We start from the raw sequence: 24,998 nt of genomic DNA on the forward strand, positions 1-24,998 counted from the left end.
ATGTCCATCTTGATGGATTTTTCATCGTTGAAATAAAATTATTTCAGGGTGCAATCCTGATGATCCTTTTGGTTAATACATTAACATTGATTCAATGTTGAATCAGTGTTGGTCTGCTATCTGTGAACGTACACGGACCCATCTAAGATTCCTCGTCATTAATATACTCCACCTAGAAAAGAAAAGAAAAAAAACACCGCCATCCTCATCTAGTGTTAAAGCGGCAAATTAATTATTCATGATGAGGATGGCAGTATTTGTTTTTTGTTTTCTGGGTGGAGTTATAAAAACCAAGTAACTTGATTCCATGTAAGAAAACGAAAGGAAAAAACAAGGAAAGAGAGATGCCATTTTAGTGCTTTCAACAACAGGTATCTACACGTCCGTATTTTGCGGTAGGTTAAGAAATTAATTTGACATGTATAGTCATATAAAAATGGGCTGTCACTTGTATTTCAGCACTGTCACTTGTATTTATTTTTTGTTTAAAAATTCAAACTTTCTAAGGTAACCTAAACTGGAAATGTCAATGGATAGGGATGTAGTTTAATCACATTTAATTTTACTCAGATTGGTGAAATATAGTTTTGTTTAAATGTTTAAAAATGTATGGACAGAGAGCCATAATGTACATTTCTTTATATAATTACATTTTGTAGACTCGTAAACAGAATGACTAAACGTAACGAGAATGACTAGTTTTTCGAGTTTGTCTTAGCATTGTCTTTTGAGGGGAGGAGATTGAAGCTTGATTTGACTTTAGAAACTAGTAGACTAGTATAAAACAAGGTCAATTTTGGTAACACTTTATTTTGATGGTCCCTTTTGAACATTCTGTTACAGTAAGTAACTTTGCAACTACACGTCAAATAACTCTCATTAGAGTATTAGTAGACTGTCTGCTTAATATCTGCTAACTCTTTATTGTCTGTCCTCCAACAGACATTCTACTGACTACAAGTAACTTTGCAACTATGTCAACTTATTCTAACCCTAACAGTCTACTAATACTCTACTAATACGTGTAGACTTGTAGACATGTAGGTGCAACGTTACTTATACTGAACAGAATGTGTTAAAGGGACCAACACCACTGTGTTAAAGTGAAATCACAATTTTTACTTAATATTTTTAATTTATTCACAAACAACCCTTTCCTTGAAGGTCATACACTCTTCCAATATTTACTGCAAATCTGTTGTTTTTGTAAATTTTACAATGATTTTCCTCTGATGCGAAATCAGGATATGTGTCTGTTATATATATTTTTGTCTTTGTGCTTCCATGATTAGGTGTGAAGTAAGTCTTTAATAAGTTTGTGGAAGGAAGGTCACTGCCCTTAAAATGAATATAAGTGAGGATAGAGAGGAGGAGAACCCTACATCTGAAACACGATTCTCCGAGCAAACAGAAGAGCCTGGAACTGATGTGTATCAGATGCCAAGAGCAGCTTCTCCACATCTTAGCAGTGTGTCTATAAAGTCTGAGGCCTCCTTTAATTTTGATAGACCTCATTTCAGTGATGGATCTATGACCTCTGAACTCAGGTAACAAATGCATAATTTTTGCACTCATTTTTTATTGAAAGTGATTTGCACTGCATTAAAACTATACAGGCACAAGCCAGTGCCTAGAACAGCAGATTGAATGACAAACATTGTTTTTCTTGTTTTGTATTTGTCATTATCAGCAGGAGGAAGAGAAAGAGAGACGCATCTCCAGGATCTAGCTGTGTGTCTGTGAAGAGTGACGACTCTATGAAGTTCAATCTTTCTGCATTTAGTGCTGACTCTGACCCTTTGTTAGTATAAACATGTAGACTTAAGCTAGACAGGCTTAAAATGTGATAAAATTACCCAAAACTTTCTTATTTTTACACACCCCAGGCCCATTTCCAGAAGAAAATGGGACATTTTGTAAAATGCAATGAAAGCATAAGTCGTATTTGTTAATTCTTTTAAACCTTTATTTAACTGACATGTATGTTATTCATATTATTCATGTTTCCAATTATTTGACTGACCAACTATAATTGTATTTTGTAAATATTAACCAATTTTTTATTTGATGCCTGGAATACAGTTGGGTCAGAGGCAAACTAAGGGTGAAAAGTTTATAGAATACTATCATTTCTCAATGCAAGATTGCAAAGAATAATAATGTGAAAGGATAAGTGGAATCTGGTCAGTGAAAAATTTGACATATTTTATTTGTACTTCTGTCAGTTAAAGTTTCAAGACAAGTAAAAAATTACAGCATTTTACAGAAAATCCCAACGTTTCTGTAAACTGAGTTAGTAAAAGTATTTGAGAGATATATGTCTCTTTTGAATTTTCTCATCCAGACATACATGTATTGCATTTCTTATATAAACTTTTAAGATGGTTTACAACGTTTTTTGTTTTTTTCTTCTTCTCAGTAGTGGGGAGATATATGAGCCAATACCTTCTGTAAAATACCGTCTGACTCACAGCAAGAAACAAAACATGGAATCAGCGAAACAGATCGTGGAGACTGAATACCTGCATCAGGATTCTTACCAACCAGTTGATGATGTTTTTCAGAAAGTGAAAGACCAACACAAAACGTTCATGAAGAACAAGTATGAGAGGTTATTTGAGGGAATCAAACTAAAGGAGAATCAAACCCTCCTGAACAGCATCTACACACAGCTGTACATCATAGAGGGAGAGAGTGAAGGAGTGAATGAAGAACATGAGGTGCTACAGATGGAGAAAACAGCCAGAACACAAGACACTCCAATCTACTGCAATGACATATTTAAAGCCTCACCTGAACCAGGATGTGAGGAGAAAGACAAAATCAAGAATGTTCTCACTATAGGCATCGCTGGGATTGGAAAAACCGTCTCTGTGCAGAAGTTCATTCTGGACTGGGCCGAGGGAAAAGCCAATCAGGATGTAGACTTCATGTTTGTGCTTCCATTTCGAGAAATTAATTTGATAAAAGATCATCAGTACAGTCTTCACAGACTTCTGCTGGACTTTCATCCTGAACTTCATAATCTGGGCTCAAAGATTTATGAGGAGGGTAAACTGGTGTTCATCTTTGATGGTCTGGATGAAAACAGAATTCCACTGATGTTTTCAGACGCTCAGAAAGTTTCTGATGTGACTGAGACTTCATCAGTGGGTGTGTTGATGTCAAACCTCATGAATGGAGAACTGCTTCCCTCTGCTCACATCTGGATCACCACCAGACCAGCAGCAGCCAATCAAATCCCCTCCAAATACATCAACCGAGTGACCGAAATTCAAGGATTCAATGACCCTCAGAAGGAGGAATATTTCAGGAAGAGAATCAGTGATGAGGATCAAGCCAGCAGAATCATCTCACACATCAGAAGAGCAAGAAGCCTCCACATCATGTGCCACATACCAGTCTTCTGCTGGATCTCCTCCACTGTGCTTCAGAAGCTCCTGGAAGATCTGAGTGCAGAAATCCCTCAAACTCTGACTGAAATGTACATCCATTTTCTGATCATTCAGATCAATATGAGGAATCAGAAGTCTGAAGAGAGAGATCCAGAGAAGCTCCTGCAGTCCAACAGAGAAGTGATTTTGAAACTTGCTGAACTCGCTTTCAAACAGCTGATGAAGGGCCATGTGATGTTCTATGAGGAGGACCTGATTGAGAGCGGTATAGACGTCACTGACGCCTCAGTGTATTCTGGGATTTGCACTGAGATCTTTAAAGAGGAATCTGTGATTCATCAGAGGAAAGTTTACTGCTTCGTACATCTGAGCTTTCAGGAGTTTCTGGCTGCTTTTTATGTGTTTTACTATTATATAATAAAAAATGATAACACGTTGCATTATTTGGATCAAGTGCATAATCTGCATAGGGACACAATAGATGAAGCACTTCAGCGTGAAAATGGAAACCTGGATCTTTTCCTGCGATTCCTGCTGGGCATCTCACTGGAGTCCAATCAGAGACTCTTACTGGATCTACTAACACATACAGAGGAAAGTTCAGAGAGCATCAAGAAAACCTCACAGTACATTAAAGACAGAATCAGGGCTGAGAAGAATCTCCCCACAGAAAGATCTATCAATCTGTTTCTCTGTCTGCTGGAGATGAAAGATCAGACTCTGTACAGAGAGATTCAGGAGTTTATGAGATCAGACAAACACTCAGAGAAGAAACTCTCTCCTGCTCAATGTTCAGCAATCACCTGCATGCTTCAGATGTCAGATGAGGTGCTGGATGAGTTGGATCTGAAGAAATACAACACATCAGAGGATGGTAGAAGAAGACTGATACCAGCAGTGAGCAACTTTAGAAAAGTTATGTAAGTAATTATTTAAAAAAAAAAAAATTATATATTTTTTTTTTATTAAGGACCATGTACAACTTCCAACATAAATGGCTAATTTACATCTGCAGTCCACTTTGATCATATTGTAATTGCAATTAAATTGTGAACTTAATATAACTATTCACCCTAGAGATGCACCAATAAATTTTTTGGAGAGTGATAAATACTGTTACAAATGCATTACAATTAAAATTGCAAAATATAGTATAGAAAGTATAGAAAAATATAGAAAGTATTCACCCCCTTCAAGTCAATAGTTAGCAGAAACACTTTTAGAAACAATGATATCTTTTAATATGAAATGTCTCTATCAGCATCGCACATCTGGTCACTGCAATTTTGCAATTTATCTTTGTTGAAACGCTCAATCTCAGTCAGATTAGATCAACATTATGAGTAGACGGCCTTTTCAGGTGCACCTATAAATTCTCAGTTGGACTGACTGCAGCAGTAATGTTTACATGTGTCATATTAAATGTGATTGATATTTATGAAGAAATAAATAGAAGGCATTCCCTCATACCATAACAAGGGGGCAGGAAAAGATAGACATAACCAAGGAGGAGCTGGCAGATGGAAACACCATGGAAGAGACGATGGAGGGAGGAGATGACAGAAGAAGGAGCCAGAGAGAGAACCAGAGCAGCACCATCAGGGTGAAGGCCCATGGCAGATACGATGGAGGGAGGAGTAGAGACCCAGGTGAAGGGCAAAGGCAGAGCCGCAGGCTCACGTGACCAAGGCAGAGACGGGAGCCAGTGGGAGTGAGGACAACGGTGGAGCCGGAGGGAAGAAAGAGCCCGATGGAGCCGAAGAGGTGAAGAGACAAGGCGTAGCCAGAGGCCTGGAAGTTTGTAGTGCAACTAGGGTGATGGCTGACTGAGGTGGAGCCGGAGGTATGAGGGAGCTGGGTGGGACCAGCAGCGACGAAGGAGACCAGAGGCTGGATGGGATCACCAGGGATTGAAGACTTTGAGGAATGATATCATCCAGCTCATCATACCATGGGGGGTGTGGGTGAATGCTGGTGGGGCCCTGGGTCCGGAGTGGGTCCTCATCCACGAGACAGGCAGTGAATGCAGATTCACACTGCACCAGCACCCACTCTATATAAGCAACGAACCTCCCTCAAGGACCTTCCACAGGTCGCTGGGGCTGGTGTAGAAAAAGACGCAGAGTTACTGGTCTGGGTGATGAGTAAAAAACCTTTTGGAAAATGTGGGTTATTGATAAGGCCCACTGAGCCGTGGCTTTGACAATCTTAACGATTTTTAATCAATACATCAAGAAAACAAATGCATTTTAACACTCCCAGGGTTTGATTAATATTTACCAAGTCAAGCTGGACTAGTTGAACATTTACTTTTAGGGAAGATTTTAAACTATAGAGTGAAACGTGTCATTCCTTGTGATTTTGTAAGAATCTGTCCTCTAAACTCACAAACAATTCTATTTTTGTCTCTCTCAGTCTTGCTGACTGTAATCTCACTGGTCACAGCTATGAAATTGTGGTCTCAGCTCTACAGTCATCAAACTCTCCTCTTAGAGAGCTTGACCTGAGTAACAATGACCTGGAAGAAACAGGAATGAAGATGCTCTCTGATGCACTGAAGAGAACAAACTGTAATCTGGAGATACTGCGGTGAGTAAGAATCGAACTACAAAATTTTAAATGATCATTGCATTTGATTTTGAACATAACTGTGATAGTTGAAGGATCTTGGATGATTAGTTCTCTTCAGGTGCAAGAATATTAATGTTTTGATTTCTATACAGGATTTCTATAATAGCATTTCTTCAACATTTGAGATGAAATAGTTTGGGGTGGTTGATTTGTAAAAACATGATGACAGTGATACATTATTTTAGAATGAATTCTAAACAATTTAAGCTTTTAAAATAATGTTCAAAAGTGTTTAAACAGGCATATTCATAATTCATAGGCTTTAAACACAGTACAGGTGTTCAATCATGAATCCAATTACTTTGTAGATTATCTGGCTGTATGATAACAGAGGTCGGCTGTTGTTATCTGGCTTCAGCTCTGAGTTCAGCATCACACCTGAAAGAGCTGGATCTGAGCTACAATCACCCAGGGGATTCAGGAGTCAAGATGCTCTCCGAGAGATTCAATGATCCAAACTGTGCACTGGAAAAACTCAAGTAAGTTGGAGTGAAATTTTTCATGGTATTTGTTATTAAATTTTTGTAATTGTATTTTTTCATTTTACTTGCACTTACACAAATGCATACTTGTAAAAAGAAATAATAAAAAAATGAAGATTTTAAACCCGGAAGACCCGTTTTTTTTTTTTTTTTATTTTTTTTTTTTACCATTTTCCCCCTACTATTAAATCTAACAGATGCTAACATTGTCTTCAATGGTGTTCAACACACATACCTCTGTTAAAATCTCAGAAAATTTGGTTTAGGGTTTCATGACCCTTTAAATTGTTTATGTTCATTATTATTGTGATGTTATATGCTTGGAGACATGAGGTAGTTTTATGCCGTCTCTCGTGACACTTTTGTTTGCTTCCTGCTGTTATATATTCATGTATTTTGAAGGAGGTGTGGCTTTGGAGATGATCTGAAGGGTGCATCTAATGGGATTTTATGATTTTAAAATTAGCTTGCTATTGCTAGCTTCTCTGAAAATTGCCTACCCTACCTTTAATTTACAACACCTTGTTTTATTTTAGTCACCCTAAATAAAATGTTCTCCCTCTAAAGAGATACTCGCTAGGGCTGTGCTAAATAAAATAGAATATCGATTCTGTTGTGCTTTTGAATGTACTGTAGCCAATTATCACGTGACATCAATTGGCGCCAATTTTAGAAACGCGAGCAGCAGCGCGAGACATTCAAAAAGGATAAGAGGATTTTGCCACCGCCGACAAAAGGGAAATCAAAAATATGGGAGAACTTTGGGTTTTACAGTAAATAGGCGTGCGATATGCATGAACTGCAAAACAAAAGTGAAATACTCCGGCAACACGACGAACCTCTCTCTGCATATGGCAAGACATCATCCAGATCAGCCAGCCCTGGTCGCAGCAGGCAGCAGCACACACCTGTCATCTCAGAAGCATAAAATACTTTTATCTCAAAACTCCCTAGTAGAAGCCGTCAGGTTTTGATTTTTTTTATCTCTTGGTATTTGCTAGAATCCATGATACCGCGAATCTGAACAAGATCTGGACTTCCAGCAAAAAAAATAAAAATAATAATAGGTCCACAACATTAAAGATCCAGCAGTATTTAACTGTGGGCATGGGGTACTTTTTATCCCAGTGCGCACCAAACCCATCTGGTGGCTTTGCTGCCAAAAAGCTATTTTTTTAGTTTCGTCTGACCACAGAATCAGGTCCCTTTTGAAGTTCCAGTCGTGTCTGACAAATTAATAAGCTGGAGATTGTTTTTGGATGAGCGAGGAGGACTCTTCTTTAGTTTTACTCAATGTGATGGATGATTAAGGGAATTTGGGCTTTGTGTTGCCTCATATTTATACTCCTGTGAAACAAGAAGTCATGGCTGGACAATTTCATGTTCCTAGTCCAAGATCAAAAGGGTAAACAATGCAGATTTAATTTGATTATATTTACCAGGGGTGCCTGGCAATACTATTACTCAATATTTAGTTATTGCTTCAGATGCTAGTATTTTCATTTGCTACAAGCCGGATACACAAGTAGCACATTCGATGTGGACGCACAGACGGTTGTCATGGTAATGAACACCACAGCAACTGCTTGCGCGTTAGTGATGAATGTGCATCTTGTACATAAAAAAAAAAAAAAAAACTTTTTAGGGGCTCTTTGGCTTTTGGGGGCCCAAGGCGGTCACCTACCTTTGCCTAATAGTAAGTCCATCTCTGGTTGTAATGCTGTGCTGGAATTTATTTTCAAGGAAGGTGTCTATTAATGGGCATAGCTACAGTGACGTCTTCAGATAGTCAGCTTGAGATCCTTTCCATCTAAACTGGTCATGTGAGTGTTTTATAAGAATTGGGATAAATCAAATATTGCGTTAGTTCAAGCAGGCCAAGTCAGTCATGCTTGCATCAACTGACAGTCAGCTGTTTCTGACATATACCAATTCAGTTTCGACTCTTATCACAGCTGTTCATTAAAATCACCATTCATTCAGCCTCTCTTCTACTGCTTGATGCGTGCTACATCTAACTCCCCCTCCATCCCCAACTCCACCTAGCTGGAATCTGGAATCGAATCCGATATCTGTTTCGTCTTCAGTATACACTAAATTCTATTGTAATCATCTTTCATGTATTTCGGCTTGTTTACAACAACTTTTAATTATGAATTTTAATTATGCATGCATGATTACTGAATATGCCCTGAACAGAACCATACAGCCAACACTAACAGTTAGTGGTTTGCATTATCATTATAATAAATATACATTCGAAGAAGGTGGTCCTGACTAAACCATATTCATCCGCACAGTCACAGAGCTGAAGCACAACCAAAACAATGTTCTTCTGCAAAATGCACGCAGTTGTTATTGGCGTTTTTTTCCCCACTAGAGGGTCAAAAGTTACATATTGTACATATAAATTATGAGAATTTATGTTGAGACAAAGTTACAAGTGCCTGTGTTTTGTTTTTGTTTTCTTTTCAGTGTGGACTATAATGAAGCCTTCAGAATCACACCAGGACTACAAAAATGTAAGTCCGTTCTTAGTTTTTGTTCATTTGTTAAACTTTTAAACGATTACATTTCTTTTTCTGTTCAGATTTTTGTGATCTCACATTGGATCCAAACACAACACACACTAGCCTCCTAATGACTGAGAACAGAATGGTAACACATGTGAAAGAGCATCAATCATATCCTGAACATCCTGAGAGATTTGAGCACTATGAACAGGTTATGTGTAAAGAGAGTCTGACTGGACGCTGTTACTGGGAAACTGAATTCAATGGTAATGGTCATGTAGCAGTGACATACAAAAAAGTCAGTAGAAAAGAAGGGATTGATTGTCTTTTTGGACTCAATGAACATTCCTGGTGTCTTTTCTGGATTAACAGTGGTAAGGTTTGCACTGCCTGGCATGATAATAAGAACACTGATGTATCTGTCCCATCTCAGTCTAAAAGAGTAGGAGTGTATCTAGACTGGCCGGCCGGCACTCTGTCCTTCTACAGCGTCTCTGACACACACACACTCACACACTTATACACATTCAACACCACATTCACTGAACCTCTATATGCTGGATTTAGGCTTTATCCTAGAGCCTCGGTGTCTCTGTGTCAAACTGCTGGAAAGATCTCAGGCAAGGAATAACCTTTAAAACAGTTCACTCTAGACAGTTGTCTTATAATTTAGTGGAGCGTTGAAATTGGGAAGGTGACAGGACGTTACAGGAAAGAGTGGGAATGGGGTCCGGAAAGGACCCTCGTGAGACAGGACTTGAACAAAGATGTATCTGCTTCATATGTCATGAGATCAGCTCACTAGGCTGAGCTTGGTTGTAGATTAGCTTGAGTTTGAGTACACTATTTTGTAGGGTGTAGGCTATGTCTTTTTTTTTCCTGCAAGTTTTGTACTTGTACTTTTGTGTTCTGTATTTTATTTTCTGCCTATTGTTGTCTAAGTTGAGCACATGCTCAATGTCTAATGACATTAGAAATCCAAAACAAAAACCCCTGTTTTATTAAGCATTTCCATCTACAAGTACATGTATTTACCTTGAACAATTAACTGTAATTTTTTGCTTATTGTGTGTATTTTACTCTTGTTATTTTATAGGTTGATTCTATTGGCTTGTTTATATTTTGCAAGTGTACCTTATTTGATGGTGTTGATGTATGAGTTGAGAACAGTGCTGAAACTGGGTGATTGCATAACCTTAAAACAGAGAAGATCAGTTTTATTACATGTATTACACTGTGTTTAAAGTAGAAGAGAATGTATTAGAATAGAGGAGATTTACCTATAAATAAAAATGTTAAAATAGCATTTTCTCTTGTATTAACATCACTCTTGGAATCCTTATACTTAAAAAAATGTAAAGATTATTTAATTGATAGATCAATGGATTCAGCTTTTATTTAAAATGTTACCCCATCAGTACTGAAGCCCGGCTGATATTGCTGTATTGCAAACATTTATTTTATAATACTTTTATTTTATTTTACTTGTAGTAGCACAAGTATTGTAGCCAATAAAACTGGTTTTGAGTTTACTATTGTCTCGCTGTGCTTGGATTTTATTAAAAAAAATTTAACCAAGGCAGGCTTGGTTAATACCCATAATAAAGGGAATTACAATAGTCAAGCCTTTTGTCAAAATAAAAGTTGGATCACCCTTTCAAAGTCCTTAAAAGAGAGAAATGATTTTATCTTAGCTAGGACTCAAAGGTGTAAAAAAACTAATCTTGATAACAGACTCTCTCAGGTTACGGCTGCAACCATGGGTTCCTGAGAAGGGGAACGAGACACTGTGTCTGGATCAGTGCGATGGGGAATGTCATCAGTGTGACTGGTTTCTGAAGCACGTGTATCCACACAAGACAATTTCATTGGCCGATGACAGTCCATGACGTCTCTACCAGAGCGCCTGTGAGTATAAGCGAGCACCTGCAATAGACGTCATCAACTTCTTTGTCAGCAGCGAGTCCGAGGCATGGCAGCGAGATGTAGTATCTTGTTTCAGAATAACTATTCCTTACTACACTACAAAGAACCTTCCCCACTACAAAGAACACTAACCTTTAGGAAGCGGCAGGGGAGCTACAGTTCTACTACCCCAGAACGATGGGGGGAAAGCGTTCACACCCTGCCTGGACTAGTCCAGTAGCCTGGGAAAACCCAGACGAGCTTCCGGCAAATTTAGATTTGCTCTGCAAGTCAGTCTGGCCAAGAGCCCATTCAAGCCCATTTCCAATCTTTCCAAATCTTGGCACCAATCACAAACGTTGAGGCGGGCTTTACATGATGACGATTGCTCTGATTGGTTTTAGGTCTATCCAATTGCGCCTAGAGGCATTTGAGCGACGTCCGTTGGTGACGCCCCTTTGGAAATGGGATGTGAATGAAGCTTCCCCAGACCCACTCTCAGTTACGACTGAGAAGGGTCTGGTGTAAAACAGGCTACTAGTCCAGGGTCGCAAGACTCCCAGCACCCGACAAAAGTGCCTGATAACAAGAAGAGCTGCTAAATAGCAAGTTAACCTCTACTTGTTAGGTGCTACAGGACCAGTTGAGGCTCCAACAGGGAGTGGAGCACAAGTGGCCACGCTCAGCCTCGGGCCCTGCCTCCAGTCCTGAGACTGTGATGGACCAGGTCTCCCAGACGTATTAGGTGAAGACTTAGACCAAAGTGGAATGTATCAAATTAGACCAATCTACGTTTTTATATTACTTAAAAAAATAAATAAATATGATGAACAGTCTTAGACTAGTCTTAGCAGTTTATGCAACCGGCCACAAGTCTCAACCGTCGACCACACTGTATTCTGAGGTTCTGGGTGTTATTGTTAAGTTTTGATTTTGTAAATAAAAGACTCCTGCGTTTAATCCTGCACTTTCAATTAATCCTGCTTCAAACAAACCAGGACAGTTATTATTATTTGCTGAATGTTTTTATAAATGTTCCGAGTACAACGTTCATGGAACGTCCTTAAAATGTTACTTTTACTTGATAAAGGTTCTCAGAACATTGATAGAAAACATTCTGAGGAACAATAACCTTTCAATGTCTTTATGATGTTATTACTACGTATATTTACTGAATGTTTCTGTAATGTTTGCATAAAACATGAGAACAATTTTAATGAAACTTCCTTTTTTGTGTTATTTGTTTTTACAGAGCTTTTCACAATACACATTTTCAAAGCAGATTTACAGAAAATCATGATGTTATAATGTTTACAATACCTTCATTTAGCAGATTCCCAGCAAACAGGGAACGTTCTCAGAGCTGATGTTGAGTCAAGGTTCTCTCAAAGTTATGAACAAACTTTCGTCCAGGAACATTAACAAACAGAGATGAAACCTGGAGATAGCAGAAGTGCAGGTGATGACAATGGGGGAAATCATAGAAACATAGGGAAGGGATATAGGAGATCGCTGGAGCACTGGAGAGGTTTACCTTTGGCATAAATACATTTCATACATGCAAAAGAGCACTAGGATCTTTTTTTTTTTTTAAATGATTTCTATTTCTTATTTACTTATGCTGTTTTTAATGACATTTAAGTAAAGCAGTTTGTATTACCTTCATGTAAAAACATGTGCAATATAAATAAACGTAAGTATACTCTATACAGTACCAGTTGGTAGTGTTTACTTCCATTAATGGAATCATGAATTTGGATTAAAAACGTTTTTTTGTTTTTTTTTCATAGATAAATTTGTTGCATAGAGTTAGAACAGAAATTAATTTTGGTAAAACAATGAATAAATTCTTGACAGCGGTCAGAATAATTGTGAACTTGAATAATTAATTTAATTGGAGACTCAAGAGACTTAATAGAAAACAAACCCTTTAATGAAGAAGGTTAAAAAGGTTCAGAGATACAGATTCTAGACATTTCCTTCAGTAATCAAACCCACATCATGGCACCTTATTCCCCTCAGATGACAATCATCAATGTTAAGCAATGCTTCACAAGTGTGCTATGATATTTGACATGAGTGGATTGGTTTTGCTGAAATGCAAATACTTGTGTTTAAAGGGAGATGGTAAGCCAGTCCACAGTCATCTAAGTGTTAATCTTCATAAGAAAAAATGACAACATGGTACAAATAAACCAAGGGAACCACAGAAACACTAAGTTATTAGGGAATGAATTCCACACAAAGAAAGCTACAGGTAACAGTGTTTTTAGATACGCAAGAAAGTTTCTAGTTTGCTTTTCAAATCTCAAAAGATCCAAACTAGTGCTTCAAGATCATGTTCAGGATCTCCATCCGTCTGTCTGAGATGTGGCTGTGATGTGGTTTACTCGGCTCCTGCTGCTTCCTCTTCCTCCATCTCTACTAAAGCTGCGTGGCGATTGGCCTGCGAGCCCTCCTTGAAGAACACCTTCTTGATGACCCCTGCTTTGGGTGCACGGATGGTGTGCTGCCCAGGAAGAGGAGGACACACTCAGTTGTGATGTGGACTATAAAGTGCACTCAATGAGGAAAGTGACAGAGCCTCACCTCCATTTTCATGGCATTCATCACCATTAAGGGATCTCCTTTCTGGACCGAGTCTCCAACCTTGACTAGCACCTACAGACACAGCAAAGCACGAGTTCCACATGCAGTGACGATAACAAGCACTCGCTACTGAAACCAGACAGAGTCACAGTTCGGCTGCCAGACAGAGTAAAGTGCCCCTATTATGCTATTTTAAAGGCTCCTGATTTTGTTTTGGAGTCTCCCACAATAGGTTTACATGCATCCAAGGTCAAAAAACAATACATTTTTCTCATAATATGCATTGCAGCATCAGCTCTCTTCTCAGTGTCTGAAATGGTTAGATAAAGAACTCTACTCTGATTGGTCAGATGACCCAGTCTGTTGTGATTGGTCTACTCTGGCTACTAGCTTTCCTGTAGCTCAGTGGTAAGAGCATTGCGTTAACAACGCAAGGTTGTGGGTTCGATCCCAGGGGATTGCACATACCTATGTATAAATGTATAGGATAACGCAATGCTTTTGGATAAAAGCGTCTGCCAAATGCATAAATGTAAATGTAAATGTACTCTGCTCTGATTGGTCAGATGACCCAGTCTGTTGTGATTGGTCGACAGCACATGTCAGGAGTGAAATGCCTATCTGAATTTAAGCTCTGGATCTTCCTCAGTACTTGTTAGATAGTGATACGAACAGATGACGTTTGTTTCACCGTATCAATTCCAGCATGAGTCCACATCCTTATGAAGGCACTTATAAGGGCATAATGGGGCACTTTAATTACCATTTTGTCTGTAAATGTGACCTTTTTTACACATAATGTTCAGTATTCTATGATTCTTGACACACTACTCTAGTCTGGCATACTGTATAGAGGATGTACAGTACACAAACTTCAACCACAGCTGCCTTAAATACCTTTTCAATAGTGCCGGTCATGGGTGCAACAGCACCACCCTGTGCACTGGCGCCACTTACACCAGCCAGGAACTTGGGCACAGGCACATCCACCTGAGCACTTCCCTCCTAAAAGAGAACAACAACAAACAAATATCATACATAGACTTGAAATGAAAGCTGAAGCGTCATTCAAAGGGTGAAAGAAACCCACCATAGAAAAGATGTGTACAGTGTTGTCCAGAATGACTAGTTTGGGTCGGGACAGAACCCCATTCACGGAGCAGCACAGGAAGGTCACGCCACCCTCCAGCTGCAGCTCCCCTGACACGTGGAACACCTGACCTCCTGTCTAACAACCAAAAATTACCCAGCGACCTTAGTGAAAGGTTATATTTAGTGCATGACAGTCGTTGTTCAGACTAAGACTGTGAAATCTCTGACAATAACCCTGCTATTCTTTATGATTTGGCAATGCAGATATGCATCATCATCATCTTTACAGTCTAAAAACATAATTTACCTCCATACTGTACGTCCCATCTGGATTGAATGTAACAGCTAATGCCACTTCTGTGAAATAAATAATACAATTAGTTAATATCATCTGGGCGAATCTGACAAGACACAAAGGAAATGTTCAGGTCATATTTCACCCCAAAATCAAAAAAATTATATTTTTCTTAAAGAAAACTAAGCCTATTTAGGACAAATCGTATTTTCTTTTGCATTGTGGCATTATTTTATATAACAATTATGCATATTTCCTCCCCAGCTTTTAATTATTGTCATTAATAATACTGTAACACACACACACACACACAAATATTAAACTGTGAAGTATGCATTACTATATATTACAGTAAGTGCCTTTAATCACGTGAATCTAATATTTTGGTAACACTTTACAATAAGGTTTCATTAGTTAACTAAATTATTAATGTCAGTTAATGTTAATCTCGACGTACTAAAACGTGATTAAAATCAAAAGTTGTATCAGTTAACATTAGATAATGAACATGAACAGTTAGTACTTAAGAACTGTAATGAATGTATTGCTCATTGTTAGTTAATATTAATGCATTAACTAACCTCAACTATTGGAACCTTAGTGTAGTCTTACCAATATTTTAAAAACATGAACTATACATATAAATATACAATATACACTGTATATGTACTAGCACCCTATACCGCAGAACAGCGGAAACATGAATTGCCGGAAAATTCTGTCAGTGGCTGGGAAAGAGTTAATCATGATTAACTTTGCAAGAGCTTGACCCCTGACCTTTCCAAAATGTGTGACATTAATCAGAACATATATATCTAAACCACTGAATAAATCCTAATTGTGTAAAAACAATTTTCTAAAGTTAAAAATAAAAAAATCTAACAAAAAGTAATATAACAATAATTATTTGTGAAAGTGTCCAGCACAGATATGATCTTAATTACTGAATTCATCCTATAAAAATCTACAAAAATGCAGAATATTTATGGATGATGTTCCTGTAGATTTGTCAGGTGTAGCTCTTCTCCTGAAGTGATCGTTCAGAGTCAAACCTTCACTGGTTCAGACAGGCATCGTGTGTGTGTGTGTGTGTGTGTGTGTGTGTGTGTGTGTGTGTGTGTGTGTGTGTGTGTGTGTGTGTGTGTTAGAGCATGCACACTCACTGTTGTCCCCGAGCTGCAGTGTCAGGTTCCTGCAGTGCAGGACATTGAGTCGTCTCCCGTTACTGGAGGCAAACGGTGAGTACATGTCTGCGAGAGGAAGCTCAGGTTTACATCTCAAACAAGCGTCACACACACACTGAACCAACAACATCAATGAACACCGAACCGTCCTCACCACTGGACTGGTCCCTGAACTCCTCGGTGTGCCGCTTCTCTCGGAGCAGCAGACCCAGAGCGGCCTGACACAGCACCGCACCACACGGGCTCTGGGCCGCGGGGAACAGCTGATCGTAGTGCTGCGGGATGAAGCTAGTGTGAACGTTCCCCGCCGCGAACTCGGGATGCCCCGAAAGACTCAGTAGGAAGTCGATGTTGGTGTTGAGACCCACAATCTGTCAAATGTACATTTGTTTAAATGTCTTGTTAGAAAACTTCTCCTATATAGAAGTATAAGGGATAATGTACTGTACATCCAGCCGGTTGTTATCACAGAATAAACCCTGACAGGGTGATCAGGACAGGGCTTGTTTCACCCTGAAGGGGTTTATTCTGCGATAACAACCGACTGCACATTCGTTTTCCTGCTCATTACACGTTATTTCTTATTTAAAGCAAAAATTGGGCACAAAATATAGATTTTTGTTTAAATATCTTATCAGCCCACTAAACGCAAGGCTTCTGCAAAGAAAAAAAGTTTCTAGCAAGCGACTTTTAGCCGAAACGACTGAACAAGTTCAAACTAGAAGAACATTTAAAGTCCCCCTGTGTTGAAAATCCAGCTTTTCATTTAGTTTATATGTGTATGTGGTGTTTTTAATATGCTTTAAGACAAACCATGTGTAAATTCATAAGTCGACAGCATTGCTGAGTATTTCCTCCTTAAAACTGCAGTGAACCAAAGACAGTCTCAAACACACGCTTTGAAATCGCTGGTGTTTCTGACGTCACAAACTACCTTGTAACCAATCAGATCAACGTGTGATCGTCAACCAGTGGATCTCTGAGCTGAGTGAGTGAGTGGAGGCGGGGCTCATTTGCATATTCATAGAACCGCGAATACTAAATGAGGCAAGGGTGTCGAGTTACATTCAAGCTAATTTAAGGCATGAAGAAACTTTTTCAAGGAAAATGCATTTAAATATGTCATTTTGGTGATCAAAGATGAGTTTTAAGGGATAAAATGATTGACTACAGGCAGACTTTAAGGGATAAAGTACAGTCATATCACTCATTACACAGCTTTTCACCATATAGATGATTATGGGGACAAGAGATATTGATTTGAGATGAAACTGTTTTGAAATCTTACCCGTTTATTATCTTATAATCCATGTACAAAACAATCCTGGCAAGAATATAAACACAGCAACAATATTACAGTACCATCTGAAGTCTCTTTTGATTTGATTTTTAATAAGTCGAAAACATATAACAGAGACGCAAGATGGCAGCAGCTGCATTAGTATGAATGGGGGAAGAGCGAGTCCGCGGTGTGAAACGACAGACATGAAAGATGCTTTCAGATACCCGGATGTGATTCAGCGTTGCTATTGACGACGGTTGTTATCGGGGAATAACACGCCTCGGACTGACCAATCAGAATCAAGTATTCCAGAGAGCTGTGTAATAATTGAGAAATAAACTGCACATGACAATAACTCACTGCATTACTCAACTATATAGAAGTACTTCTGTATCTGTATTGCTGCAGTGTTGACAATGAACAATAGACCTTTTTCGCTAATGTGACCAAACCTTATGAACTTTTGAACAGGGTTAACAAACACAATTAAAAAACATTTAAATAAATGAGATACCAAAGATAGTAAAATATCAGTGCTTGTGGATGAGAATGTGTGCTTACATTATATTGTCGAAGGCAGTATCTGAGTCTCTTCAGAGCAGCGGAGCGATCTTCTCCCCAAACCACCAGTTTAGCGATCATGGGGTCATAATGGGCAGACACCTCATCACCTTAGACATTATGAACAGATGTACAGCATTACCAACCAACACTGAACCAAATCATTCATGAATGACATAAGTGCTCATATTTATTCTCTAATAAAGGTATTTTTAGTTAATGATTAAGTATTATCAAGGGCAAAACATTAGTAGTAGATTATTTATGTACCATAATCATTACATGTTTTTCCTTCAGTCTTCAAAGTCACAATGAAACACAAGTAGCGACAGATCTTTTCTTGTGTATTGTGATGCACATCCGAGTGTAATGGATTATCGAAAAAGGAAAGGTTATAATGCTCCTAAAATTCAAGTTATCATGAGTTTTGCATGTGTGAGTTTGTACAGTATATCATGACATAGTAAAGCCATATCACACAAGTGATGTTTTTGTTACGAATAGCGCGAGTGCAAATGCGATATTGATTTTCTACAACAGTTCAATAAATAAGAAGTTAATATTGTGTAATATTTTAGACACAATATTGTCTGCTTTTGCTCAATTTTGCCATTACGGGCTTTTCCCAAATCACGGAAGTGACGTCGACGTCCGGGTTAGCGGTAGCATTAGCCATCAGGCAAGTGTTATTTAAATAAACTCCTGATGTACTTACAAACTTTCCAATGCTTTGTTTTATGAGTACAGAACCTATTTGTACTACTGTAGAAGTTTGGTACCATTCCAGGCATTACAAGTGACTATGTACTATGAGGTGAAGCACCTTCTCGAACGCCGGTCTCTATGCGTGTGCACGGGTCGCCCTGCGGGGTGGACAGGTGTAGCAGGGGTCCCGCTCCGGGGAGGAAGTCGTTACTGGGGTCTTCAGCGTATATTCTGGCTTCAAAAGAATGACCCCGCAACATGATCTGCTCCTGCGTGAGGGGCAACTTCTCCCCCGCTGCCACCTGAGGGACAAACACCACATGACACCATCTGAATTTAATGCAGACACAAACGAGTAAAGCAAGCAGGTGTTCTTGTGACCCCTTGTGGACAAATCTGCAAATGACTTGTGAAATATGTCAGTATGTTAGGTATCTTCTGAAGGGTAGTGTTTGCAGTCTTACACGCAGCTGCCACTCCACCAGGTCTGTTCCTGTGATCATCTCCGAGACGGGATGCTCCACCTGCAGACGCGTGTTCATCTCCATGAAGTAGAAGTTGTGCTGCGCGTCCATGATGAACTCCACAGTTCCTGTTCAGCCAAAAATGAAAATTCTGTTATCATTGACTTATCCATTGTTTCTTGTTGATCGGTAAACTTCTTACTGGTGAATAAAACTGAATGAAACAGTGACACTGATATAGAGAAGAACTCCCGCTGGAGGGACGTTTTCATGCTCAAACAGCAACAAGTAAAATATAATTTATTCCTGTGATCAAAGCTGAATTTTCAGCATCATTACTCCAGTCTTCAGTGTCTCATGATCCCTCACAAATCAGTCTGATATGACGATTTGATGCTCAAGAAACATTTATGATTATTATCAATGTTGAAAACAGTAAATTTTCCTGGATTTTTTTTTTTCTGGTGTTTTTGATGAATATAATGTTCAATAAAACAACATTTATTTTGAAATTGAATCTTTTGTAAGATTCTAAATGTATTTACAGTCAGTTGTGATCGATGTAATGCATCCTTGCTGAATGAAAGTATACGTTTCTTTAAAATAAAATAAAATACAGACCCCAAACTTTTGAATGGTTGTGTACATATTGTCATCACACTAATGCACCACAGAATCACATGACATCATCATCACCTGCACCAACATAGTTGACTGCTTTAGCTGCCCGAACTGCGGCCTCTCCAAGCTTCTGCCGGACCTCAGGACTGATGCCTGGCTGTAAACACACACACACACACACACACACACACAAATCAAGCCAGGTCAGTTACATTAAAGGGATAGTTCACCCAAAAATGAAAATTAGCTTATGATTTACTCATGCTCAAGCCATCCTAGGTGTATATGACATTCTTCTTTCAGACGAATACAATCAGAGTTATATTAAAAAATGTCCTGGCTCCTTGAAGTCCATAAAAGTGCATCTATCCATCATAAAAGTGCATCTATCCATCATAAAAGTGCATCTGTCCATCATAAAAGTGCATCTCTCCATGATAAAAGTGCATCTAAACATGATAAAAGTGCATCTATCCATCATAAAAGTGCATCTGTCCATCATAAAAGTGCATCTGTCCATCATAAAAGTGCATCTGTCCATCATAAGTGCATCTCTCCATGATAAAAGTGCATCTCTCCATGATAAAAATGCATCTATCATCATAAAAGTGCATCTATCATCATAAAAGTGCATCTGTCCATCATAAAAGTGCATCTGTCCATCATAAAAGTGCATCTATCATCATAAAAGTGCATCTATCCATCATAGAAGTGCATCTAACCATCATAAAAGTGCATCTATCCATCATAAAAGTGCATCTATCATCATAAAAGTGCATCTATCCATCATAGAAGTGCATCTAACCATCATAAAAGTGCATCTGTCCATCATAAAAGTGCATCTGTCCTTCATAAAAGTGCATCTATCCATGGATAGATGGTCTTCAAAACAGAAACGTCCATTCACTGCCATTATAAAGCTCGGAAGAGCCGGAACATTTTTTAATATAACTCTGATTGTATTCGTCTGAAAGAAGAAAGTCATATACACCTAGGACGGCTTGAGGGTGAGTAAATCATGGACTAATTTTCATTTTTGGGTGAACACCCCCAGCACACATCATACCCATACAGGATCAAGCTGAAGATGCTGAAAGAGTGAGTCTTACCCCGGGAGCTTCCTCTATGATCTTCTGGTGTCGTCTCTGTACGCTACAGTCTCTCTCGAACAGGTAGACCGCATCACCAGACTGATCTCCGAACACCTGCACCTCCACGTGTCTAACGCAACAACACACACACACACATCACATCACACACCTCAAACTATGTGAGTGACGCACACTGGATAAAGCAAACAGACCTGGGGTTTTCCACAAACTTCTCGACCAGCATCACGTCGTCGTTGAAGGACTTGCGAGCTTCTCTCCGAGCGGACTCCAGCTGCTCCAGGAACTCTGCTTCCGAGTGTGCGGTTCGCATTCCCTGAGGGATCAAGCAGAGGGTTCAGATGAGCGTAACACACACTACACAATCATTCAGAGGAAACTCACGCCACCTTTCCTCCGCCGCCGCGCACTGCTTTGATCATCACAGGGTAGCCAATCCTGGCCGCCTCGCTCTGAAGCCTCTCGTCCGATTGGTCCTCGCCATGGTAACCCTCAATGATTGGCACGCCTGCAGCTGACATGATGTGTTTAGATGTGCTAAAACACAAGAAACAAAGATGTGTTTCTACGGCATAAATAGAAAAGAAAGACACTTTAATGTTGGTTAGAAAAGCTTTGCTTCTGATAGTTTAGCGTACTTTTTAAAATAGTACTTATCACAGAAATAATATCCCTTAAAAGAATATACTTAAGTGTGAACTGATTGTAATATTAAATGTAATTAGAGTGCTTTTGACCCATTTAAGCAGGACTTAAGAACATCTTCATAATTCTATAATGTCTTTGAAATACATTTAAAGTGTTGCTATTAAGGATTTTTAGCATTATAGTATTATGCGATATTAAAAAGTTGATTTTTAATATATTTATATATATTATTAATATAATATATGTCATTTCTGTTCAAATTTGTATGTCGTGTATTTGTAAATACACATTTGTCTTGATGAAGTTGTAATTTAGTACATTTAAAATGCATTAACTTTAAAATGTATTATTGAATAAAACACAACAGTCAAAATTATAATCAAGTAATGCACATTCTAGTACATTAAGCACTGAACAAAGATTAAAACAATGAGTTAAAATGAACTTTACACTAAAACTTTTCTTTTGAGTGCACTTTTTAAAAGAGTACTTAAGTGTGTTCAGAAACATAGTTTTGAAAGTGTACACTTAAGTGCCATATTTCAGTAATATTAAGTAGTTTTTAAAAATATACTTTTTAAGATTTGAACACAATTAAGCTTCTTTTTTTTCACACTTCTTTTTCACAAGAGTTGCTTAAGCTTTTTCTAGAGTACAGTTACTACACAGACAAATAACATATTTTTGCACATGTTATTATGATCAAAATAACTGTACCTTTTGATTCCCATGTCCCGAATGGCTGATGATGGTGGGCCGATGAAGATGATGCCTTCTTGTTTGCACTGTTCAGCAAACTCGGTATTTTCCGACAGGAAACCATATCCAGGATGGACCGCCTTACCAAAACAATTAAAAAAAGAGAGATTTTCAAATGATATATATATATATATAATGAAAGATGTTGTTCAGAAAGACATGTGTTGAGGTCAGCACACCTGTGCGCCGGATCTCTTGGCCACGTCCAGGATCTTGTCCATGCACAGGTAACTCTGCTGAGACGCCGCTGGTCCGATGTGATACGCCTCATCCGCCTGAGTCACAGAGGAGACCGCGGACTTCACTACCGCTAACTACTACTGTTTAATGTGTCTGAGGAGTCTCTACTGCTCACCCAGGCTGAACTTATTTGATTAAAAATACAGTAAAAACAGTGGAATATTATTACAATGAAAAATAGCTGTTTTCTATGGGAATATATTAGTAAAGTGTCATTTATTCCTGTGATCAAAGCTGAAATTTCAGCATCATTACGTATTATCATTACAGTGATCCTTCAGAAATCATTCTAATATGCTGATTTAATGCTCAAGAAATGATTATGATATCAGGACAGCTGGAGTCCCTCGTGAAAAAGAAGTGTGTTTAATTGTATTAAATGTGCATATAAGTTTATTGTAAAGTATATTGTAGTTTATCATGAATTCTTGTCACTACATTCAGCAGTAACTTTAACCATATTTCAAAGACAATATAGAATTATGAAATTACATATAAAGATGTACATAACAAAAAAACTAATTGCATTTAACATAAATTGAAACTATAAAACATTTTCATTCAATTGAAAATAACATCTATTTAAGTGTCCGAAAACATTACATCAGTTCGTACTTAAGTATATTCGCACTTAAGTCCCCCTGTGGTGGAAATCCAGCTTTTAATGTTGTTTATATGTCTATGTGGTGTTTTTAATATGCTTTAAGACAAACCATGTGTAAATTCATAAGTCGACAGCATTGCTGAGTGTTTTCTCCTTAAAACTGCAGTGAACCAAAGACAGTCTCAAAAACACGCTTTGAAATCGCTGGTGTTTCTGACGTCACAAACTACCTTGTAACCAATCACATCAACGTGTGATCGTCAACCAGTGGATCTCTGAGCTGAGTGAGTGAGTGGAGGCGGGGCTCATTTGCATATTCATTGAACTGCGCATACTAAATGAGGCAAGGGTGTCGAGTTACATTCAAGATATTTTAAGGCATGAATAAAAAGAAAAATTTAGGAAAAAACGCTTAAATGTGTCATTGTGGTGATCAAAGATCACGTTAACATTGTTGACTACAGGGGGACTTTAAAGTGTATTGTTTTCCTCTTCTGATAAGGAAAATAGAACAGGTGTATTCAAGTCAAAGTATGTAATGTGAGAATTGCATTTTGTATTTTTGGAATCCCAAATCATTGACTCCTTCATCCACACGTTCGATCTATCTACCCATCAAACACTCATGAGGTGTGTGTGGTTGGTGTTTCCTCACCATGGCCACATGCATGGCCTGTCTGTCTGCATCACTGTACACAGCCACAGAGCGGACACCCATCTTCCTCGCCGTCCGCATCACACGGCACGCGATCTCTCCTCTGTTAGCAATGAGGACCTTCTCAATCCGGCCTGTGAAGGAGAAACACCACTGTAAATAATAATCATCATCATAATAATAGCGTCCCCATGACAGGTCTCTTACCCACAGATGCATGTCTGAAGGATCCTCTGGTCCAGATCAGAGTCCTGTAGTCAAGAGAGCAAGAGATCATCTGAGCACTGGGCTTGTGTAGTAAACAGTGTCAAGGGCAAACACATCTGCAGAGGTCATGACCTCTCCGTTTAAGGTCAAACATGCAGATATATCACAGCAAAACATCACACACACATATTCATAACTCTTCACTATAAGCTCATCTTCAGTCACCTCGCACTAAATACACATTCATAAACAATCACACGTTATATTTGGCCCATATATGACTTCCCAGCAGAATTTAGACAATTATATCAGTGCAATGAATCTCGAAGGTCCGAATGCATTAGTTTAAAAGAGAAATAAAGCTACTTTACTTAAAGTTTGAATGTCATACTTCTGACGGATCGACTGATGCAGACACTGACCTCTGAACACAGCCAACTTTAATGAACACCTATATTTGCTCTTTAAATGATATAATAAAGTAGCTTGTGACTTACAGCAGATGTTTGTTTATATCTCTGTTGATATGAGTTTTCAGAAACACTGCAGCCATGTTCACTGTGTTAGCGAATGACAAGTGTATCTAACAGTTACTCGACTCCTGCCCTAAAACAGCGCATTGATTTAATCTTTTTCATGGGTTTTACAGCTCCATTATCAGAACATTCATGGATTATTTCCAAACATGTATATTCTGTCTAACTAATCCGTGTGAAATGGCATTAAAACGATCATATAGGCTACGCTGTGCTAAGTGTAGCGGCAGCAATAACGAACACATCAAGTTTGTCCTCTTTATGTTACCGTACTTACAGCAGCCAATCAGAAGACAGAGATTGGAGGCGGGGACTGACGTATGTGTAGGGATTATGGGATATGAAGTCAAAACAAAAAGAGGTTACACTTAACAAAGGCCTACTGGACAGCATAATGAATTCATATTTAAAGCCATGATATATACAGTAGGCTACAGGTCAAAAGTTTGGAAACATTACGTTTTTTTATATTTTTGAAAGAAGTCTCTAATGCTCATCAAGGCTGCGTTTATTTGATCAAA

General features: G+C 38.6%; 2 protein-coding genes across 3 annotated transcripts; one reads left to right on the top strand and one right to left on the bottom strand.

Annotated features, from left to right (window-relative positions):
- The first annotated feature begins 314 nt into the window (after nt 1-314).
- On the top strand, nt 315-10,553 carry LOC309475343 (NLR family CARD domain-containing protein 3-like). 2 transcript variants are annotated; one of them, XM_082138092.1, is made up of 8 exons: nt 315-395; nt 1,293-1,547; nt 1,691-1,801; nt 2,420-4,315; nt 5,811-5,984; nt 6,335-6,505; nt 8,984-9,030; nt 9,099-10,553. In XM_082138092.1, the coding sequence occupies exons 2-8, from the start codon at nt 1,345-1,347 to the stop codon at nt 9,650-9,652; spliced, it is 3,156 nt and encodes a 1,051-aa protein (XP_081994218.1). In that variant the 5' UTR covers nt 315-395; nt 1,293-1,344; the 3' UTR covers nt 9,653-10,553. The 2 variants fall into 2 exon arrangements, with proteins under 2 accessions (XP_081994218.1, XP_081994219.1); XM_082138093.1 differs by having other exon boundaries at nt 345-371.
- Nucleotides 10,554-12,841: 2,288 nt separating this feature from the next.
- On the bottom strand, nt 12,842-24,740 carry LOC309475352 (methylcrotonoyl-CoA carboxylase subunit alpha, mitochondrial-like). Its single transcript, XM_082138116.1, has 19 exons — nt 24,439-24,740; nt 23,942-23,985; nt 23,735-23,868; nt 22,415-22,510; nt 22,194-22,315; nt 21,218-21,365; nt 21,023-21,144; nt 20,829-20,940; nt 19,795-19,876; nt 19,099-19,226; nt 18,753-18,936; nt 17,930-18,039; nt 16,241-16,457; nt 16,066-16,152; nt 14,915-14,964; nt 14,606-14,743; nt 14,413-14,520; nt 13,516-13,587; nt 12,842-13,435 (listed from the first exon to the last, which is right to left on the bottom strand). Exons 1-19 carry the CDS (start codon nt 24,492-24,494, stop codon nt 13,313-13,315), a joined length of 2,133 nt encoding a protein of 710 aa, XP_081994242.1. The 5' UTR covers nt 24,495-24,740; the 3' UTR covers nt 12,842-13,312.
- Nucleotides 24,741-24,998: the final 258 nt, after the last annotated feature.

This window comes from Leuciscus leuciscus (assembly GCF_965113295.1).
Source record: "Leuciscus leuciscus genome assembly, chromosome: 15".
NCBI classification, from domain to species: domain Eukaryota; kingdom Metazoa; phylum Chordata; class Actinopteri; order Cypriniformes; family Leuciscidae; genus Leuciscus; species Leuciscus leuciscus.